General features: G+C 41.3%; 1 protein-coding gene across 1 annotated transcript in view; it reads right to left on the reverse strand.

Moving 5' to 3' along the window:
- Positions 1-23,318, reverse strand: part of mapk13 (mitogen-activated protein kinase 13) — a 94,784-nt gene that overhangs the window by 17,101 nt on the left and 54,365 nt on the right. The window contains exons 5-6 of the mRNA XM_034171991.1: positions 17,468-17,497; positions 11,210-11,257 (exon numbers count right to left, since the gene is read on the reverse strand). Of these exons, the coding sequence (XP_034027882.1) occupies positions 11,210-11,257; positions 17,468-17,497 (78 nt within the window). The remainder of the gene's footprint in view (positions 1-11,209; positions 11,258-17,467; positions 17,498-23,318) is intronic.

Here is a 23,318-nt window from a genome sequence, read left to right on the forward strand (position 1 = left end):
TTTAGTAGAGTCCAAAATTTGTATCAGCACCCTTGCGTAAGTAGGGTCTGCTTGAAGCTTGAACCAGGGAAGCAACACTTGGACTTGCTGCGTCGTTGGTTCTCTGCTTCGCTTTTTTCAGAAGCGGCAGCTCCACAATTTCTTTATTAACCCCCTCAAAGCTATTTAAAGAGTCAATCGTGAGTTACTTTTGTGCAGATTTAAGTCACTAACTGGGACTCTTGTCTTGTTGCAGGCAAGAAAAGAAAATCATCCTTCTGTCCCCGTTTTGTGGGACGAAGTGTACAGCTCTGAATGCTAAAGTTGGATAGAGTTCGGTCGGAATTAATAACTTCAAAGGGAATCGCTGTTTTAAATCAAATGACACCTCTTTCCAAACGTTGTACAGACAGCAAACTACAACCGACCAAAACTGTTTTTTTTCCCCTCCCAAAATGAGACATGCTCCATTCTTTATGAATTACATCCTGATGTGCAGCGCAACCGGCTGCAAGAGCTCAGCTCAGTCTATGGAATTACATTTCTGCCATTAATATCTGAAAGGAAATGCTTTTGACAAAAACAACTGATTTTATTTCTATGTTATGACCCTGAGGTCATATGTACTTTTGTTTGTGGCATATGAGTGTATTTACCCTCCCCACCTAGGTGAGGTGCTGCTTATTCTGTGTGTGAGTCTCTCTTGTAGGTGAGCTTGTACAGATGGCATCGGCTGATTGGTCCAGCAATGAAGGCTGAAACCAACCTCCAGTGCTCCACCCTCTTCCTGCTCCCAACAGATGTGTGTCTGAGGACACTTGGCTTTCTTTTGTTAATCTTCTGTTTAAAAAAAACAGTCCAATGTTTCTTGTTAGTAGGGGTGAGAAGCCATGTTGTTTTGATAGTTTTCTCCTGTTTTTGCTTAGGAGCTTAGGTAAGACCACTGTTTGGTTGTTTTATTTGAGCACTAGGTAAGAACAGGGTTTTGGGTAGCTTGTTTTGTTTGTTATTTTGGCCTCTTTCTCACCCTGAAGTTTTATTTAACAATAATAAACTTGGTTTTTTTTTGGACTGCAGACCTGGAAGTCTGGTCATCCTTGGGAGTGGGGGAGTCATTTTTATGTTAGGTGTTGGTTCACCCCTAGGCCCGGTCATAATATAAATTGGGGGCTTGTCCGATCCACTGCAGGACTCTTATTAGCATTTTTTTTTTTTCCCTGTGTGTGGTCATCAGTTGGTACATTTCCTCACTTTTTCTTACTTTATCTGTTGTGGACAATGGAACTTGATTTGGATAGCTTTGTTAAACATCCACAGGTGCAGGAAGGTGGATCTGTTGTTGACTGCTAACCTGTCTAATGTGCAGGCACCCTTAAGTGCTAAAAAGGCAGAGCTAAGAGACATCTTGGAGGAGGAGTTGGGAAAACAGGGTTTGTTGGTAAGCCTGCCTTTAGTGGAGGGTGTGGTAGAAGCTGATGTGGACCTCCAGGAGACTGTGTCTCCCATCATGCCACACCCTGCAGGTCCTCCCCTTAAGGCAGGAGCATCAGTGGAAGAGCTCCAGCTGACACTCCGTATTAAAGACGTGGAGTTGAAAAGTCAAGAGCTGGAGGTACAGGCAATGCACCTTCGGGTGAGAGCCTTGGAGCTGGAGCACCAGCCCAGAGTTGCTCCCAGTCCACCGGTTGATCCACAAGCCCCACACTCCTCCCATGGGAATTTTGATGAGTTGGCACATTGTGTTCGTGCCTCCATTCAGGGAGTCGGAGGTGGACTCTTATTTTAGCACCTTTGAGCATGTAGCGGCCACGCTAAACTGGCCGAAGGATGTGTGGTCTTTGCTGCTGCAATGTAAATTGGTGGGAAAAGCTAAGGAGGTGTGTGCTGCTCTCCCAGTAGATCAGTCTAAATTATGATATTGTTAAGTCCACAGTGTTGCATGCCTATGAGTTGGTACCTGAGGCATACCGACAGAGGTTTAGAAATTGTGAGAAAACAGACTCAAATGTATGTGGAGTTTGCACGCGAGAAAAGCGCGTTGTTTGACAAGTGGTGCCAGACCAGCAAAATACAGGATTTTGTACAGCTGTGGGAGCTCATTTTATTGGAGGAGTTTAAGAAGTGTCTGCCTGAGCGCATAGTCTTGTATTTAAATGAACACAAAGTTTCTGCTCTGGCTGAGGCCGCTGTGTGTGCAGATGAGTTTGTTTTAACCCATAAAGGTGTTTTTTCAGCCTCTGTACACCAGGAAGTTCCAGTAACTGTGGAGAATAAGAAACGGTCTCCAAAATCATCACGGCGTAACGGTGCTGTTGCGGGTGAGCGTAAGTTTTTTTTTACTGCCATGAATTGGGCCAATTCATTGCTCTGTGTCCTAATCTTAAGAGAGAACAAACTGGAAATAAAATCCCCTCTGTTGTGGGCTCAATTCAGAGTGAGTCCCTCAGTAGTGAGAATTTGTCAATTGACATTCACACAGTAACTGATGAGTTTAAACCTTTTATTACGCAGGGTTATACGTCATTGTCTGGTAGTGAGACAGACAGGGTGCCGGTCACTATCCTGCATGATACTGGTGCGAAACACACTCTGGTTCGTGGTGGGGTTGTACCGTTTTCTGATGTGGTCATTTGGGAAATGTGATGTGGTAAAGTTGTGTAAATCTTGTCATGTTTGCCAACTTGCAGGAAAACCAAACCAGGTTATTCCTCCAGCTCCATTACATTCTATCCCGGTAATTGGAGAGCCATTTGAGCATGTACTCACAAATTGTGTGGGACCGTTGCCAAAAATGAAGGCTGGACATCAATACGTTTTAACTATGATGTGTGCAGCAACTCGTTTTCCTGAGGCTTTTCCAATGTGCACATTACGGGCTAAAGCGGTGGTGAAAGCTTTGGTTAAGTTTTTTCCCTCTTTGGATTGCCTAAGTGCAGATCAAGGAACAAATTTTATGTCCAAAGTTTTCAAGCAGGTTATGTGTGAACTGTCTGTTAAACATGAGGTCTCCAGTGCGTATCATCCAGAGAGTCAGGGCGCACTGGAGAGATTTCATCAAACGTTAAAATCTATGCTTCGGAAGTATTGCTGTGAGTCAAACAGGGAGTGGGATGAGGGGCTACCACTGTTGCTGTTTGCTATTCATGAGACTACTCAGGAGTCTCTAGGATTTAGTCCAGCTGAGTTAGTTTTTGGGCACACCGTTTGCGGTCCTTTGCGCTTGCTGTAGGAGAGGTGGCTGGCAGATAAACCGAGCCCCATGCATAACATCTTGGATTATGTGAGTTCATTTAGAGAGAAACTGCACTCTGCTTGTGAACTGGCCCGCAGTTCCCTGTCCAGTGCTCAGACGAAAATGAAGAGAAGTTATGACAGGAAATCTCAGACTTGTAATTTTCAGTCAGGTGACTGTGTGTTGGTGTTGCTGATCCAGTCTTCAGGCAAAGTTTTGTGGCCCATATATGGTGGAAAGCAGGATGAGTGACACTGATTATCTGATTAAAACACCAGACATGAAGAAAGAGTCGGGTGTGTCATGTCAATATGTTAACAGTATGTATGTTTGTGTTGGTGCTGGCATGTCACCCATGTGCCCTGTGGCGGCCACTTCTGTGGTCACCGTGGTGTCCCCACCTTACTGTCTGGAGGAGGATGGGTTACGGGAAGCGGCAGGTTCGGTCCCAAGTGCGCGATTGGAAAACTCGCGAATTTTGAGAGATTTGGAGGAACATTTGTCATACTTGTCAGAGGCAGCCAGAACGGCTATGTTCCAGCTTATTCTTGGCCACCTGTTTATATTTGGTGATAAACCTACTCAGACCACGGTGTTGTGCCATGATATTGATGTTGGTGATAACAAACCCATCAAGCAGCATTCATATCGAGTAAATCCCACTAAGAGAATAGTCATGCAGAATGAGGTGAAATATTTGCTGGAGAACGGTTTTGCAGTCTCCAGTTTAAGCCCGTGGAGTTCTACTTCATTGTTGGTATCCAAGTCTGACCAAACTCCACGTTTTTGTAATAACTATCGTAAAGTGAATGCTGTCACAAAACTGGATTCATTTCCATTACCGCGTATGGATGACTGCATTGATCGGGTGGGTCCAGCACAATTTATCACCAAATTGGATTTGTTGAAGGGATACTGGCAGGTGCCCCTCACATCGCGGGCCTCTGAGATATCTGCATTTGTCACTCCGGATCATTTCCTCCAATACACAGTTATGCCATTTGGACTGAGAAATGCTCCTGCCACCTTCCAAAGGCTGATGTCTATTGTATTGGCTGGTGTTAAGGACTGTGAGGTGTATCTGGATGATATTGTGGTTTACTCGCCCACTTGGGTTCAGCATGTTGAGAGTTTGCACAAGGTGTTTAACCGGTTGCAGACGGCATCTTTGACTCTCAATTTAGCTAAGTGTAAGTTTGGGAAGGCTATGGTAACCTCCCTGGGGAAACAGGCTAGGCAGGGGCAGGTACACCCGGTGATGGCCAAAGTTCAGGCCATTTTGGATTTTCCTGTGCCAGAAACGTGACGACAGCTTCGCAGGTTTCTGGGCATGTGTGGGTATTATCGGGGTTTTTGTAAAAACTTTGCTAGTGTAGTTGCCCCACTTACTGATTTGACCAGCCCTTGTAATTCCTACAGATGAACCCCTGAGTGTCAGGAGTCCTTTGAGTCTGCTAAGGCACTTTTGTGTAGTGCACCAGTGTTGGCAGCGCTGGATTTTGAGTGTTCGTTTAAAATGGAGATAGATGCCAGTGCTCATGGGGCAGGGGTGGCTTTGCTTCAGGAAGATGATCAGGGCATTGAACACCCAGTGTGTTACTTCTCAAAAAAGTTTGGTAAACATCAACTTAATTACAGCACTATTGAGAAGGAGGCCCTTGCGCTTCTCCTGGCTCTTCAGTATTTTGAAGTTTATGCTGGTTCGAGTTCTGTTCCTGTCCAGGTGTTTACTGACCATAATCCACTTGTGTTTGTCTCGCATGTGTAACAGCAATCAGCGGCTCATGCACTGGTCATTATTATTGCAACCATTTAACATCCAGGCTCACCACATCAAGGGAAATCAGAATGTTGTGACTGATTCATTGTCTCGTACCAGCAAGCTCCCAACTGATGTGTGTCTGAGGACACTTGTCTGTCTTTTGTTAATCTTTTTTTGTATTCATTTTGTAATTGTCTTGAAAAGCAGTCCAATGTTTCTTGTTAGTAGGGGTGAGAAGCCATGTTGTTTTGATAGTTTTCTCCTGTTTTTGCTTAGGTAAGACCACTGTTTGGTTGTTTTATTTGAGCACTAGGTAAGAACAGGGTTTTGGGTAGCTTGTTTTATTTATTTTGGCCTCTTTCTCACCCTGAAATTTTATTTAATAAACTTTTTTTTTTTTTGGACTACAGACCTGGAAGTCTGGTCATCCTTGGGAAGGGGGTAGTCATTTTTATGTTGTGCCTTGGTTCACCCCTAGGCCCGGTCATAACATCTATTTCTGTCCAGAGAGCAAGGATCCAGTGACCAATTTTATATGTATTTACTTTAAGACTCAATAAAATGTTGTTTACATAGAAAAACCCGTAAAGCCGACTTTTAGTACACAGAAAATTCACAAGAGGTATTGATAAGGGAATCAATAAAGAATCGGATCGATAAGCGGAATTGACAATGGCACTGATATGAATAAAATCTTATCAATATCCATCCCTAGCCATGACAAGAGTAAGGTGCAAAAAACCAAGGTGCTTTAATGATCGAAGGTAATACTGAAATTCAACATCCCAATGGGTTGTGAACAAACTGAGGGCACCGCGAAAATAAACAAACTACCCAAACCAGGACTAACTTTGCTTCCTTTTTTGGCTAGAAATAACCTCTCGTATACAACCCCAGTTCTAATGAAGTTGGGATGTTGTGTAAAATGTAAAAAGAATACAATGATTTCCAAATCCTCTTCAACCTATATTCAATTGAATACACCACAAAGACAAGATATTTAATTTTCAAACTGATAGACTTTGTTGTTTGCGTGCAAATTATTTGCTTATTTTGAAATGGATACCTGCAACACATTTCAAAAAGGTTGGGCCAGGGCAACAAAAGACTGGGAAAGTTGATGAATGCTCACAGACAGTGATGCCGGTAACGTGTTACTTAGTAACGCGTTACTCTAATCTGACCACTTTTTTTTAGTAACGATTAATCTAACGTGTTAATCTTTCCAAATCAGTAATCAGATTAAAGTTACTTCATGTCACTGTGCGTTACTATTATTTTTCATTGTGGGTCGATAGCAGCATTAAACTTGGTCTGTGGGCAGGAGGTCGGGGTTTGACTGAACTGCCCACTTTAAGCGAGCTGTGAGCTTTTCATCCACGGTTTTTTGCAGCTGCTCGACTCGTCCTCACCTCTTAAAGCGCGGTGATCAGCACACCTGCACTGAGCTTTACAAAGACATTTTTATACTTTTTTCCCTCCTTTATTTAGAATTCTGAGCTGAGCCGCTCCGTATCATCTCATTAAAAACAGCTGATACTCTGCGACGCATCAACAACTAACACTATTTTCCACTCAAATGCACCTAAACTCTCTTTCTGAAGACCACATGATGTGAAAACGCAATAAAACTTTCTTACCTGTAAATCTGGTCCTGTTTTCTGCATAAATAAATGTTATCCATTCTTTGTGCTCAAACGCCAAAGCAGGGGCGAATCCAGATGGAATGGAGGCGTGGGGCAAGGATGTGCCCCCCTCCCCCACAACACCCTAGATTAAAGGTCAGTTTTGAAGCCGTTTTTTACTACAACTACTAATATTGCTTAAAATAATAATAATTTCGACAAGTAAAATGTTTAGAGAGAATTTAAATGTTAGAAAAATGTTAGAATTTAATAGTTACATTTATAAACAATGTAGGTTTGAAATTGCAAGTTTTACTGTTACAGTGCTGTCAACAGTTAAATATGAGGTCAAGAAAGAGGTCTTTATTTTACTTTTTATAAAACAAGTATTTATTTTCATTGAAGTCAAGAAAGGGTGACTATAAAGTGAGTTTTGGCAAAACAGGTATCATTGTCATGTTGACGTGGGTTGTTGTCGGCAGCTGGGGAAAGTAACTAAAAAAGTAACTAGTAATCTAACTTAGTTACTTTTACAATTGAGTAATCAGTAAAGTAACTAAGTTACTTTTTCAAGGAGTAATCAGTAATTGGATTACTTTTTCAAAGTAACTGTGGCAACACTGCTCATAGAACACCTAATTGGAAACAGGTGAGTGTCATGACTGGGTATAAAAGGAGCATCCTCAAAAGGCTCACCCGTTCACAAGCAAAGATGGGGTGAGGATCAGCATTTTGTGAACAACAGTGTGAAAGCATCACAGTCCATCAGTTTAAGAACAATGTTTCGCAACGTTCAATTGCAAGGAATTTAGGGATTCCATCATCTACAGTCCATAATATAATCAGAATATTCAGAGAATCTGGAGAACTTTCTACATATAAGCGGCAAGGCCAAAAACCAACACTGAATGCCTGTGACCTTCGATCCCTCAGGCGGCACTGCATTAAAAACTGCCATCATTGTGTAAAAGGATCTTATTGCATGGGCTCAGGAACATTTCAGAAAACCATTGTCAGTTAACACAGTTCATCGCTACAAGTGCAAGTTAAAACTTTACAGTGCAAAGCAAAAGCCACACATCAACATGCAGAAATACTGCCGCTTTCTCTGGGCCCGAGCTCATTTGAAATGGACAGACACAAAGTGGAAAAGTGTGCTGTGGTCTGATGAGTCCACATTTCAAATTGTTTTTGAAAATGGGATGTTGTGTCCTCCAGACAAAAGAGGAAAAAGACCACCCAGATTGTTACCAGTGCAAAGTTCAAAAGCCAGCATCTGTGATGGTATGGGGGTGTGTTAGTGCCCATGGCATGGGCAACTTACACATCTGTGATGGCACCATCAATCATCGTGTTACAACAGCGTGGCTTCGTAGTAAAAGAGTACGGGTACTAGACTGGCCTGCCTGCAGTCCAGACCTGTTGCCCACTGAAAACGTGTGGCACATTATGAAGCGCAAAATATGACAACGGAGACCCTGGACTGTTGAACAACTGAAGTTGTACATCAAGCAAGAATGGGAAAGAATTCCACCTACAAAGCTTCAACAATTAGTGTCATCAGTTCCCAAATGCTTATTGAGTGTTGTTAGAAGGAAAGATGATGTAACACAGTGGTAAACATACCACTGTCCCAGCTTTTTTGAAATGTGTTACAGGCATCCATTTCAAAATGAGCAAATATTTGCAAAAAAAACAATAAAGTCTATCAGTTTGAATTTTAAATATCTTGTCTTTGTGGTGTATTCAATTAAATATAGGTTGAAGAGGATTTGCAAATCATTGTATTCTGTTTTTATTTATATTTTACACAATGTCCCAACTTCATTGGAATCGGGGTTGTATACAAATACCTGAACAATACTCTCAGAATGCTTACCAAGTAACATCAAATGTTCCTCAGAATGATAGATTATAATCAATGTCCCAACTTCAATGGAATTGGGGTTGTATTATGTAATAGCTAGTGAGAAATAAACACTTCTCAAACTGAAAACGCTGTGTCTGTAACCTGATAACACCTCTTGAAGGATTTACAAAACATTTAGCGGACGTTAGTGTGGTGACGTCACATGTTGGTAGCAAAACTCTGTTTCGTTTGTGTGTAAATATATCTTCTTTGTCATATATTATGTAAAAGCAAGCCAAAAAAAAGCGCACGCACGCACACTTCTAAAACTGAAAATGCTGTTTTTAGACCCAATAATACCTCTGAAGTGATCTAAAAGACATTTAGCAGACATTAGCGTTGTTTCATTTTTGAGTGGCGGGGCTGCCAGCCAATCAGAGTAGAGCTGCAGCATGACGTCACAGTCTGGTTGCTAGCTGCAAACTCAATTTTTGAACCTAATAATTAATTAAACAACAGCAAATTATAAACACAATGCTCACATGGCCGAGGGTATTTTAGCACTGCGTTATTTTTTTTTAATCTCTTGTAAGAGATAAACAACTTGAACCAATTTAATCAAAATATGATGCACATTTCATATTTCATTAATTGTACTTGCATTGCACGCTGCAAATCCCGCCCACGCACACACTATGGGGGCAGTGTTTAGCAAAACATGGTGGAGTTTGTTTTGCTGATGGACAATGACCTAAATGAGCTAACTGAAAGTGCTAATTCTTCTAACACACACACAAAAAATCCACTACGCCATAAGCTGTCTGGAGGCACGAAGAGCTATTAGGATGAAAACCACAACAAAATTCGGACACAATTTTTCGCTGGACTGAGAAAGTAAACTTGGACTACATCTGTTTTTGCAAGTTGACTGAGAACAATTTCAGACTCCTATTTAAAGTTTGTGTTGAACTGTTGAAGTCAAAGCACCATTGATGAACACCAAAATGTAAGTCCCTTTGCAGTTGTTTATAAATTAATATAATATCAAATGACAAGGATCTATTTTAGCAGTTATATTCACAAATAATGTTTTTCCATTCTTTCAATGGTACGAATATTTAATTTGGTGTAAGATTCGTACCATTGAACTCATTAAAGTAGACCTGCATTGAAATAAATGCAGTCAGATCTTTGGACCAAAAAAATGACATATTTACACATAAGATCCTTCTGAATGTAGTAAAGTAAATCTGCAAGCCCAGATCTGGTCATTCAACTGAGAAATCTTAGTTTAAAAATGACAAATTTACAGTTAAAATTTAGCCCTCCGCAAAACTGTCAGCACATCCGGGACGCTGCCGAGACGTCAGAGAGAAGACACTCTCCCAGCATGCATTGCACGCGCCAACTGTAATTTGTGGATTTACGTCAGTCTGCATCTCTTGCAAAAGCACCTTTTTATTGTGTTATAGATGGTTTTCATGTGATGTATTGGTCACGTCATTTTGTGTCCCGTGGCCATTCTGGATTACAACGCGGTGGCCGCTGTGATTACACTTCGTGCATTTGGTGAACAACTGCAGAAGTTTCAACGTCAGCATGAAGAAGCCTCACGGCACCGTGGCGCTGTTAGAGATCCGCCACTAACAGAAATCCACTGCTCCCAGAATTTTATTTTATTCGGCAATAACATTTTATAACAATACATAAAAATACCGCAGAGGATAACACAAGAACGCTTCCAATACAGATGCTTATTTACATTGTGGTCCTCGAGCACCAAGCTGCTGATCCGCAAGCTGCCCTTCCAGTGCCTGGTGAGAGAAATCTCTCAGGACTTCAAGACCGACCTCCGCTGTCTTGTGGTACATTTGGTGAGTATACATTTCTTTTATTGTTGCTTGAAAATGATTTTTGGGGACTTTTTCCATAGTGGTGTCGCATTGAAAATGTACTGTCTTTAGCCTCTGGTGTTACCGTCGCGGGGTACGGATGCGGGACCTGCAAAGAATTCAAGTCATTAAAAAGATATAAACCTCTCTCAGCGGCCACGGAGCTCTGTGGCTCCGATTACTGAGACGTGCGGCGCTGCGGATTTTGCCGCAAGAAGTCTGTCCTTGCGGGCAACAGGTGTTACTGGCCACTCCGCATCAAAACAGAGAAGAACGTCGCCCGCTGTCGATGTCGCCGCTGATCTGAGCATGCAGAGCTGTATCTCGCATTCATTGCAGCTTACTTTTGGATGTTGAAATCAGGATGTGTATAACAGTAACATTACTAACAGATAAAATCAATTTCAATGCGGGATCGGACTGAAGGCTTTTTTTTTTTTTTTTTTTTTTGATCAGACTGAAGGTGCAAGCGCATCGTCTTCTCCCCGACGTCATGGAAATGACCTGGATGTACAAACTGTTTTCACGGAGGGCTAAATTTTAGCTGCAAATTTGTCATTTTTAAATAAAGATTTCGCCGCTGAATTACAAATTTGGGCTTACAGATTACATATCAGCTATTTCTTTCTGAGATCTGACCACATTTATTTCAATGCAGGTCTACTTTAACATTCATTATTTGTACATTATTTGTAAAACGGGACTGTGCCACACGGGCCTAAACAGAAGTACACACTCTAATGAGTACCACTCTGGTAGCCTGTGCTGTCTTTATGCACTTTCTTATTTTATTGTTGTATGCTGATTTTGCTCATTATGAGTATTTAGCAGCAGCTGCATTGTTTTGATGGAACCCTCACATGTACAAACCTTCAGTTCACAGTCCTGGTTTACAGCCAAGTTTCCAGGCTTCAGATCCTGTGCAAGAGAAGCACTTCGGTTACAGAATTAGCACACAGTGATGAACAGCAAAAGACATCAAAAACTGCAACAAGAAAAGCTTCAGTTGCTTTAGGTCCAATGTTTTATCACATTCATACTGACATTTTAATCAGAAGCTATGAAGCTTTGAAGGAGTAAAACAGCATTTCTTCACTGAAACTCATTCAGCAGTGTGATGGAACAAATGAAAGGTGTTTGACTGTTACGGAGTGTCCAACACAGTCACTGCTTCAGCATTTAAAACAGTGAGAGGAGGGCGGCACTTCAGCAGACGTCTCAGTCAGCGTGTTCCATAGGGTACATGTGCGCACGCACGCACGCACGCACGCACGCACGCACGCACGCACGCACGCACACACACACACACACACACACACACACACGTTATCGAACGGCTGAGTGGATCCTTGTAATTTGATTGGTGCTTTGTATGTCATGTGACATGGATTATTCCTCCAATTTGTGTTGCGTTGCATTTTGTGTGCAAATTTGGTTCCATTTAGCGTGCAAATATGGTTCCATACGTTTTGTACCACTGCACGCTGCGAACGCCGGCCATTAGCGGGAGGCAGCATTTAGCTAAACATGGCAGAGTTTATTTTGTTGATGAATGACAATTTGAAGGAGCTAATTGATGGTGCTAATTCTTCTAAATGCACACACGCGCGCAATAAACAAATTCACTACGCCGTAAGTCACCTGGAGGTATGAAGAGCTGTTAGGATGAAGAGGATGAACTAATTTCTGATGTGATTTATCGCTGGACTGAAGTCTTTTTCTTTTTAGAAGTGCACAAAATCTGTGCATGGCATCACAGACTACATTGTCAGAATTATTTTTGAACTATCTGTCTTTAAAGCTTGTGTGTGTGTGTAAAGTTTCTATTTTAGCCGTTATATAAAACAAATAATGTTTTTACATTCTTTCAATTAAACAAATGAAGCAAAGCCTCATTGAATGGTACATTCCATCTTTCACCTCACGAAATATTTGTACCACTGAACTCATGTTGTTGTTGTCCATTCGGCTACTCCCGTTTTTTTTCGCCACAGCGGATAGAGCCAGATCCGCATTGGTATGTGGCACAAGTTTTATGCCGGATGCCCTTCCTGATGCAACTCCAGTTTTAACTGGAGAAACACACACAGCTGCTGGTGTTCCAAAGAGGTCTCCCATCCAAGTACTAACCAGATGCTGCACTGCTTAGCTTCTGAGATCTGACGGGATCAGGCTGACACAGAGCAGACCAGCTGCAACACTGAACTCAAACATTCATTATTTGTATATTATATCAACACATTCCAAAGCTTTGGCTAATATACAGTATAAATTAAACAATCCTGTTTGTCTTTTATTGTTTGAATAGCAGCTTATAAGACCCCTAATGCTGGACTGTGGTAACCCTGAAAATAGAACATTACAATAATCTAGTCTAGAAGAAACAAAAGCATGAATCAGGGTCTCAGCATCAGCCATGGACAGGATGGGACGGATCCTCGCTATATTTCTCAGATGGAAAAAAGCAGTCCTATTAACATCCCTGATGTGGAGGTCAAAAGACAACATGGGATCAAAAATTACCCCAAGGTTCCTCATTTTGTCTGTATGATGTATGACACACGAACCCAGGTTGAGCGCCAGCTGGTCAAACTGATGCCGATGTCTCGCTGGACCAAGAACCATCATTTCAGTCTTATCAAAGTTTAAAAGTAGGAAGTTACTAGACATCCAACTTCTCACTGATAGAAGACAGTCCTCCAGGGATTTTATGGGAGTGATATTTCCCGCAGTTATCGGCATGTACAACTAAGTATCATCAGCATAACAATGAAAGGCAATCCCAAAACTCCGCAGTATACGCCCAAGGGGTGCCACATACAGGGAGAAAAGCAAGGAGCCTAAAACAGATCCCTGTGGAACCCCAAATCTCATATCAGCAAGGTCAGAATTAGTGCCATTATACAAGACACATTGAGAATGACTGGACAGATATGATGTCAACCAGGCAAGGGCACTTCCAGTAATCCCCAAAAAATTATCCAACCTATCGAGCAAAATATGATGATCCACAGTATCAAACGCAGCACTGAGATCTAACAACACCAAAACCATACTGGTGTCTGAGTCCATTGCCCGCAGAAGATCATTCACTACTTTAGTGAGCACTGTCTCTGTGGAGTGATATTTCCTAAAAGCAGACTGCAGTGGCTCAAAAAGATCATTCTCAGTGAGGTGGTCTATAAGCTGCCGTGAAACCACCTTTTCTAAAATTTTGGAACAGAATGATAGATTTGATATCGGCCTGTAATTTTTCAATACACTAGGGTCAAGATTAGATTTCTTAAGTAATGGTTTAATCACTGCAGATTTAAAACATTTTGGAACAGATCCAGAGGTTAATGACAGATTAATAATTTCCAGCACAGTCGGCCCAAGAGTGGGCCACAGGTCCTTAAACAATTTTGTTGGTATGGGATCAAATAAACAGGTTGTGCTTTTTGTAGACGCCACAGGTTTCGTCATCACGCCTAATGAAATACTATTAAATTCTGTCAATCTAGGTAACACTTCAATGGTAGTGCCCACCTCCACAGCAGGTTTTAATGGCTGGGCTGAGGCGTGCTGAGATATGCTCAGCCTAACATCTTCTATTTTCTTCTCAAAATAATCCAAGAAATCCTGTGCTGAAAAGGGAGAACGACTAACAGGTGGCTACCCGTGAATAAGAAATGCGACCGTGTCAAACAAAAACTTTGAGTTATGTTTGTTTTTACTGATCAAATCAGAGTAATAGGTCCACTTCGTGGCCAGTAGTGCATGCTTATAATCTAAAATAGCATCCCGCCACACAAGGCGGAACACCTCTAATTTGGAACAATGCCATTTCCGTTCCAAACCTCTAGCCTTCTGCCTGAGGTCATGCAAATAATCATTGAACCATGGTGACTGCGCCCTAGGAGGGCGTGACCTTAAAAGAGGAGGCGCGATCTTATCAAGTGTAGTTTTAAGCACTAAATTTAGGCTATCCGCAAGGCTGTCCACTGATTTAGCATTCTCCAGACTCAAAGCTAAAACATCAGGTAGTCTGGCCTCAAGTTAAGTCATAGTTAAGGGTTTAATACAACGCCGCAGTTGTAGACAAGGTTGTTGTTCCACTAAATGTGGCAAGGTAAATGTAAACCTGATAATGGTCAGAGACTATAGATGCGAGAGGAAAAATGTCAATATTTGTGACAGCAAACCCACGTGGAAGAACCAGATCCAGGGTATTTCCACTAATGTGTGTTGGGTCCTGAATGCATTGCTGGAATCCTAAAGCATCCAGAATTTGCATAAATGATTTGTAGAGGGGATCAGAGGGCTTATTTATACGAATGTTAAAGTCACCAATAATCAAAATGTTATCTGCACTAGTTGGCAAACTAGAGATGAACACACCAAGTTCATCTAAGAAATCAGAATATGGGCCAGGGGGCCTATATACAGTGACAAAATAACATAGCTGACCTCCAGTTTTATGACCCTGACAGTACTTAGCATCATGGGCATAACGGAGAGTCAGATGCTCAAAGGAATTATATTTGTGACCCCCAACAGCTAATAAAGAAAACCAGATCTGTAAATAAAAGCAACACCCCCGCCTTGCTTCACATCATAAGAAACGTGACTAAATGTGTACGCTGGTGGACAGGCCTCATTCAGAGGAAGGAGAGTTTGAGCCAGGTTTCACACAAGCCAATCATATCTAAATGATGATCCATGATTAGATCATTAATCAACAATGAATTCGAGGACAGTGATCTGATGTTCACGAGACCCAGGGTAAGGACCTCAGTGGGGATGACAGTCTCACTGTTTGGAACCCGGCGAAGCAAGCCCAGGTTCTGAGAGCGCCTCTGGCGCACATCAATCTGGCGAAGACGTGGACGGCAGTCATCAGAGCCGACCAGCGGCACCACACAGGCTTTAACCGGATCCACAAGGCGCCAGGGCAGCACAGATCCTGCCGGAAGCCAAACAGCAGGTCAAACAGTGCTTCACCTTCACCAGATGTCCACTTCGTCTCCCGCGGTGACGACTGCGCTTTCAGCCGAAAGGCAGCGCAGGAGCATGGCACAGAAAAGCCGGCACCTCCGATAAAAATGGGGGCGGAAAGTTCTGTCCACCCGCCGATAACCACACCGCACCACAAACCGGGGGCTGGAGATCCAGCAGAGTTTGGCGATCATACACCCGCAGTGCCTCTGATTCAAAAACAGCATAAATTAAAAACAAGAGAATAACAAACAGACTGGAGAGCAGCAGACGAGCAGCCAGACACAACGTCGCCATCTTGGCACTCCCTCCCAAAAGAGATGAATTTTACTATGTCATTGTATATTTCACGACATTTTAGTTAAGGTGTAGTAAGCTGCATTGCATTGTGTGTATGTTGTCATCATGAATTTTCATAGAGCAATTTGTGACATTCATGAGACTCAAGTGAATGATGATAAGAAGTGATAGTATGTCATATCACTGCAAGGCTCTGGCATGCTGTACACAGCAGGCACATTTTAATTGAAAAACACACACATTAACTCAGACGCGGCATGCACTGGCCTGTTCGGATTGTAATTAAAGTGCACCATAGCCAGCTGCTACTACGTAGTAAGTAAAGTGTGATGCTTGTTACCTGACCTGAGTACCACATGAACTGGAAAAATAAAGGCTCCAGTGAGCAGGTCGTGACCTAATATATAAGGCTGACCGTGTGTGTGCGTCCGTATGTGTGTGTGTTCACGCACATACACTTTCAACCTAAGGGCCCAGTGACAACAAATAGTAGTCATGGAAATGGTTAATCTGAAGCAGCTGACTTTTTGCACTGTGAATTTAAGTCTGAACAATCATTAATTAACACAGCCACAGACCTTATGAGTATATGAAACTGTAAAATTATATGATTGTTTCTCACCCAGATTTTATCTTTGAAGGAGCACACATTTGAAAAAGAAACCAGACCAGGTTAAACTAGTATGCTCAAACAAAGATACCCTAGTCATTAAAGGGGTCATATAGTATGGTGCAAAACTAGTAATACCATGATATGTATCCCCTTCCAAAAAGTAAAAAAAAAAAAAAAAAAAAAAAATTATTTTAGGTTGTTTCGCCCATCCCCAGTTTGAGCTATTCAAGATATCTGGTAAAAATACCTGTAATTTTTGATATTACAATACCCTGGTTCCCAAGATAGGGTCCAATCCCTATGCTGGGTGCAAAGATCAAAGGGAGTTCCCAGGGTTGTATCTGCTCTGATCAGAATTAATTATAATTATGCTCATTGATTAAATAAAGTCTTAGGAACACACCAACTTGAAACTTTATAAGTAGCATAACTCTAAAATATCTCAGCTACAACCATCATACTGATGATAAAAGTTCCTGTATGCAGCTTCAAAGCCAAACATGTAATGGACATAGTGAGCCATGTGCTGCTTTTCACTGTCTGCTGCTGAGGACAAAATTCAATGACTGTGTCATTTACATCAGATACTTTACATGTCTGATTATTTTTTAAAAACCTAATTCAGCTTCATTCAGAAATCCTGCTCTTTCAGATCAACTGCCCTACATGGTTTCCATGTGTGCTGATTAATCAAGTCTGATGTTTGCAAAATCTTGATTGGCTGAGCAGACCTGACTTAGTTAATTAGCAGTGGGTGAAGAAGGGAGAGTTGGAAAAAAACACGTAGGGCAGGTGATCTGCAGGGAGCAGGGCTGGCGACCCCTGATGTCAGAGGTGCTACTGCCAAGGATCTTTAGGATTCAAAAAAAAATATAACAGTCAACAGCATATCTGCACCATGTGCTGACACACTGCTGTTTTTTTCTATTCTGTGGAATGAGCAGCACGTCTGGCAGGAAGGTGTGGCCAAACATCTCTAGACATGCAAGCAGACATTACAGGTGAGCCGACTCATCCTACCTGTTGCGCAAGATTTGTTCTGACAAAATAACAATGATGAATTAACCCAACATTTTCAAGTTCCTCTGTAGCACACTGCAGTGCACTTCTCCAATATAAGACTGAAAGATGCAAACCAGTTCCTTGAGAAAGGCAAATTCCCCACAGACTGAGACATGTGTCATTAATCATGAGTTCTATTTTTAGCTCTCTACAATGTCATTTCAAATGGCACTTACCCTGTGGATGATGCCGGCCTTGTGAATGTACTGCAGACAGAAGAAAAAAAACAAAAATTCAAAACCAGTCAACATCTAAAATAAAACTTAGAGAAAAGTTGCAAAAAAAGTTGATGCAACACTTACAGTAGTGTTCAGAATAATAGTAGTGTTATGTGACTAAAACGATTAATCCAAATTGTGAGTATATTTCTTATTGTTACATGGGAAACAAGGTACCAGCAGATTCAGGAGATTCTCACAAATCCAACAAGACCAAGCATTCATGATATGCACACTCTTAAGGCTATGAAATTGGGCTATTAGTGTTCACAATAATAATAGCATCTGCTGTTGACGCTACAAACTCAAAACTACATCCTATTTTCCTCAGGCTTTCAAAGAGAAAAGCATGTTCAACAGGTGCTGGCTTCATCCTTAAATAGGTGAGTAGGTGACACCTGATTGTTCCACAAAATTGACAAAGTCACTGAATGAATGCCACACTACTATTATTGTGAACACCCCCTTTTCTACTTTTTTTTTTTTTTTTTTTTTTTTTTTTTTACAAATAGCCCAATTTCATAGCCTTAAGAGTGTGCATATCATGAATGCTTGGTCTTGTTGGATTTGTGAGAATCTACTGAATCTCCTGGTACCTTGTTTCCCATGTAACAATAAGAAATATACTCAAAACCTGGATTAATCTTTTTTAGTCACATAGCACTACTACTATTCTGAACACTACTGTAGGTATTAAATGTGTTTGGGAAAGCAATGTTGTAGCAGTCAAGAAGAAGAAAGAAACTGGTTCAAAATGATGCAGCCAGACTTTTGACACGAATCAGAAAGTTCAACCACATTACACCCATTTTGGCATCCCTTCACTGGCTTCCTGTCCCAGTGAGATCAGATTTTAAGGTTCTGCTACTAGTCTATAAAATTGTTCACGGACTGGCACCTCCCTACCTAGCTGACCTAATTAAACCTTACGTACCGGCCCGGGCTTTGCGTTCTCAGGGTGCAGGACTACTTTGTGTCCCTAGGGTGAATAAGAAGTCTGCAGGTCATAGAGCTTTCTCTTATCGTGCCCCTGTTCTGTGGAATGATCTCCCTGCGTCAATAAAACAGTCAGATTCTGTGGAGACTTTCAAGTCCAGACTTAAGACGCACTTATTTTCCCTTTTGTATGGCTAGCATACTGGTATAGTTTTGTTTTACACTTTTTACTCTTTTAATTAATGTTATTAGGAAACGGAGCGTGCCGCGGCCTCTTTACCTAAATTCTGGGTCTTTTAGTGAAGCTTAGGGCTAGTGGGCGGCGATCACCTTAGTATTTCTTCTGTTTTCTTGCTGTTTAATGCTGGAAAATTATACTGTATTTCTTGTCTTTCTGATGCCTGATTCTGTTTTTTTCTCTCTGTTTACGGTGCAGCTCCATCCAGAGATGGGAGTTGTATTTGTGCTGGCGACCCTCCTGTTCTGTGCACCAACAGCATTTCCTGTATATTCGTTTTGTGAATTGTTCTGTAATTTATGTCTGTAGCATGGCCCAAGCAGATGGTCACCCCTTTGAGTTTGGTCTGCTTGAGGTTTCTTCCTCAGAGGGAGTTTTTCCTTACCACTGTTGCTCTGGGGTTTGGTAAGGTTAGACCTTACTTGTGTGAAGCGCCTTGAGGCAACTCTGTTGTGATTCGGCACTTTTTAAATAAAATTAAATTGAAATAGAATTGGAACTGAAATTGAAGAAGAAATATATCCACTCTGCTGGGAAAAAAATAACGTGGACACTTTGAACTGACTATGCACTTTGAACTGACTGTGCAAACTGCTAAAACCAGTTACTAAGTTGGAATCGGTGTTTTCAGGCCAATCATATCACACAAAGAAACACAGTGTGGGAATGTTTTACAAACCTGGGGCATTTGTATCCACGCCATCACTCAACCAGTGTTGCCAGATTAGACTCAGAAATTCAAATCAGACTGTAAAACCCACCTATTTTAATGAAAATTAATAAGGAAATTACCTGTGGAACACATGGGTCGGCGGGGGGGGGGGGGGGGGGGGGGGGGGGTGTCAAACAGCCTAAAATAATCTATAAATGCAGCATCTCTACATGCATCCCACTGTAGACAAAGTAATATACACCAAATCTTTAATTATGATATGAATCAGATTAAAAAACAGGATGAATACTTAATAATTAGGTATGTGTATGAGGAGAGCTGTGTTTTAAAAGAAAATTTTATAATTATCACACTATAGAAAATCAAAGCAAGTTTGACAGTGCCTCAAACTAGCAAGCCACATTTTACAAAGTGAATATTTTACGGCTAAGCTATTGAAACACACTATACAAATAAATATACAACCCCTGGCAAAAATTATGGAATCACCGGCCTCGGAATCACCATGACAAGGCTCCAACCTGCAAAGCTGATCTGGCAACAGCAATCAGAGAAAGTTGGAGCCAGATTGATGAAGAGTACTGTTTGTCACTCATTAAGTCCATGCCTCAGAGAATGCAAGCTTTTATAAAAGCCAGAGGTGGTGCAACAAAATACTAGTGATGTGTTGGAGCGTTCTTTTGTTTTTCATGATTCCATAATTTTTTTCCTCAGAATTGAGTGAGTCCATATTTTTTTCCCTCTGCTTGGTCTAACAAAGTAACCGTTACTGACTGCCACAATTTTTTTTCCTGATTTCTTATAGTGTTTCTTAAAGCCAGAAAGTTGCCATTTGAAATGACTTTAGTTTTGTGTCATGTCTGTGATCTGCTTTTTTCTACAAAATTAAACAACTGAATGAACATCCTCCGAGGCCGTTGATTGACCACTCCCGGGGACAGCCTGTCAGTGCTCAACACAAACACAGCATCACTTTACATGGAAAGATGGTGTACTGTTTTGTTTTAGGCTGCAGTCACCGAAGCATTTGTGAAAAGTACAGGTTTTTTCGGTTCCCAGTGGAGAAGGGAAGACAAGGCAAATGGACTGCATTTATATTGCGCTTTTCCATCTGCATCAGACACTTAAAGCGCTTTACAATTATGCCTCACATTCACCTATTCACACAGACACACACACACACACCGATGTGAGGGTGCTGCTAAGCAAGGTGCTCATGACACACCAGGAGCAACTTGGGGATTCAGGACTTTGCCCAAGGGCCCTTTTTGATTTTTCCAGTCAGGCTGGGGTTTGAACAGAAGATCCTCTGGTCTCAAGCCCAACACTTAACCACTAGACCATCACTTCCCCAAATGGGGCTGTTGTGTCGGTAAGTTTTAGCCGACACAACAAGTCCATGCCTCAGAGACTGCAAGCTGTTATAAAAGCCAGAGGTGGTGCAACAAAAATACTAGTGATGTGTTGGAGCGTTCTTTTGTTTTTCATGATTCCATAATTTTTTCCTCAGAATTGAGGGAGTCCATATTTTTTTCCCTCTGCTTGGTCTGAAAAAGTAACCGTTACTGACTGCCACAATTTTTTTTCTTGATTTCTTATAGTGTTTCTTAAAGCCAGAAAGCTGCCATTTGAAATGACTTTAGTTTTGTGTCATGTCTGTGATCTGCTTTTTTTCTACAAAATTAAACAACTGAATGAACATCCTCCGAGGCCAGTGATTCCATAATTATTGCCAGGGGTTGTAGAAGAACCTATAAGTTAAAACTTTTAAAAACAGGTTTAAAAAGTTTTTTTTTTTTTTTGTCAATGTCTATCTATACATTTTAATTATACAGTATTTCTGCTTGGATATGCATTTCTGGCTTAATATATATATATATATACATACACATACAACCCCTGGCAAAAATTATGGAATCACCGGCCTCAAAGGATGTTCATTCAGTTGTTTTAATTTTGTAGAAAAAAAGCAGATCACAGACATGACACAAAACTAAAGTAATTTCAAATGGCAACTTTCTGGCTTTAAGAAACACTATAAGAAATCAAGAAAAAAAGATTGTGGCAGTCAGTAACGGTTACTTTTTTAGACCAAGCAGAGGAAAAAAAATATGGAATCACTCAATTCTGAGGAAAAAATTATGGAATCACCCTGTAAATTTTCATCCCCCAAATTAACACCTGCATCAAATCAGATCTGCTCATTGACATTGACCCTATGCCATGACATTGACCCTATGTGTCTTTTTGCAAGGAATGTTTTTTGCAGTTTTTGCTCTATGGCAAGATGCATTATCATCTTGAAAAATGATATCATCCCCAAACATCCTTTCAATTGTCCAAAATATCAACATAAACTTGTGCATTTATTGATGATGTAATGACAGCCATCTCCCCAGTGCCTTTACCTGACATGCAGCCCCATATCATCAATGACTGTGGAAATTTACATGTTCTCTTCAGGCAGTCATCTTTATAAATCTCATTGGAACGGCACCAAACAAACGTTCCAGCATCATCACCTTGCCCAATGCAGATTCGAGATTCATCACTGAATATGACTTTTATCCAGTCATCCACAGTCCACAATTGCTTTTCCTTAGCCCATTGTAACCTTGTTTTTTTCTGTTTAGGTGTTAATGATGCCTTTCGTTTAGCTTTTCTGTATGTAAATCCCATTTCCTTTAGGCGGTTTCTTACAGTTCGGTCACAGACGTTGACTCCAGTTTCCTCCCATTCGTTCCTCATTTGTTTTGTTGTACATTTTTCGATTTCTGAGACATATTGCTTTAAGTTTTCTGTCTTGACGCTTTGATGTCTTCCTTGGTCTACCAGTATGTTTGCCTTTAACAACCTTCCCATGTTGTTTGTATTTGGTCCAGAGTTTAGACACAGCTGACTGTGAACAACCAACATCTTTTGCAACATTGCGTATGATTTACCCTCTTTTAAGAGTTTGATAATCCTCTCCTTTGTTTCAATTGACATCTCTCGTGTTGGAGCCATGATTCATGTCAGTCCACTTGGTGCAACAGCTCTCCAAGGTGTGTTCACTCCTTTTTAGATGCAGACTAACGAGCAGATCTGATATGATGCAAGTGTTAGTTTTGGGGATGAAAATTTACAGGGTGATTCCATAATTTTTTCCTCAGAATTGAGTGATTCCATATTTTTTTCCTCTGCTTGGTCTAAAAAAGTAACCGTTACTGACTGCCACAATCTTTTTTCTTGATTTATTATAGTGTTTCTTAAAGCCAGAAAGTTGCCATTTGAAATGACTTTAGTTTTGTGTCATGTCTGTGATCTGCTTTTTTTCTACAAAATTAAACAACTGAATGAACATCCTCCGAGGCCGGTGATTCCATAATTTTTGCCAGGGGTTGTATATATACATACATACATACATATACACACACATATATATATATATATATATATATACACACACATATACACACACACATATATGTTATGTGTCGGACGCAGCCCGGAGAACCGACCAGCGTTTGAAGGACCCAGAATAAAATAAGCAGAGCACGGTACAAAGGATAACAGAGTTTAATAAACATAACAGTGAAGTGATACGAAAACAACAAAAGAGTGCGCGGTCTGGCGTGGTGGATTGCGGTGCGCTCCCAGCAGCGCTAACGGTCCGGAGCCAGAAAACTGTTCGGACCCAAGGACCCCGCCGACACCCCCCAGGTGGCCGCGACAAACCGAGTCTATGAAAGAAGAAATCATTATGTGAGTCCACACTCAACACACAGAGAGACCACTCAAAGGTGTACAAACAGCAAACACTTCCCGGCTTAATTGCAAATCAGCTTCCCACCCTGCAGGCATAGAACACCCCGTTCACAAAACTCCACTGCAGTGGAAGCTGATTTAAACGACTAACATACAGCTCAATATAATAAGGTGTGAGGGACACCACATTTACTGACTGTATAAATGTTAGTCAC

The sequence above is a fragment of the Thalassophryne amazonica genome, chromosome 6 (genome assembly GCF_902500255.1).
Source record: "Thalassophryne amazonica chromosome 6, fThaAma1.1, whole genome shotgun sequence".
Classification (NCBI taxonomy): domain Eukaryota; kingdom Metazoa; phylum Chordata; class Actinopteri; order Batrachoidiformes; family Batrachoididae; genus Thalassophryne; species Thalassophryne amazonica.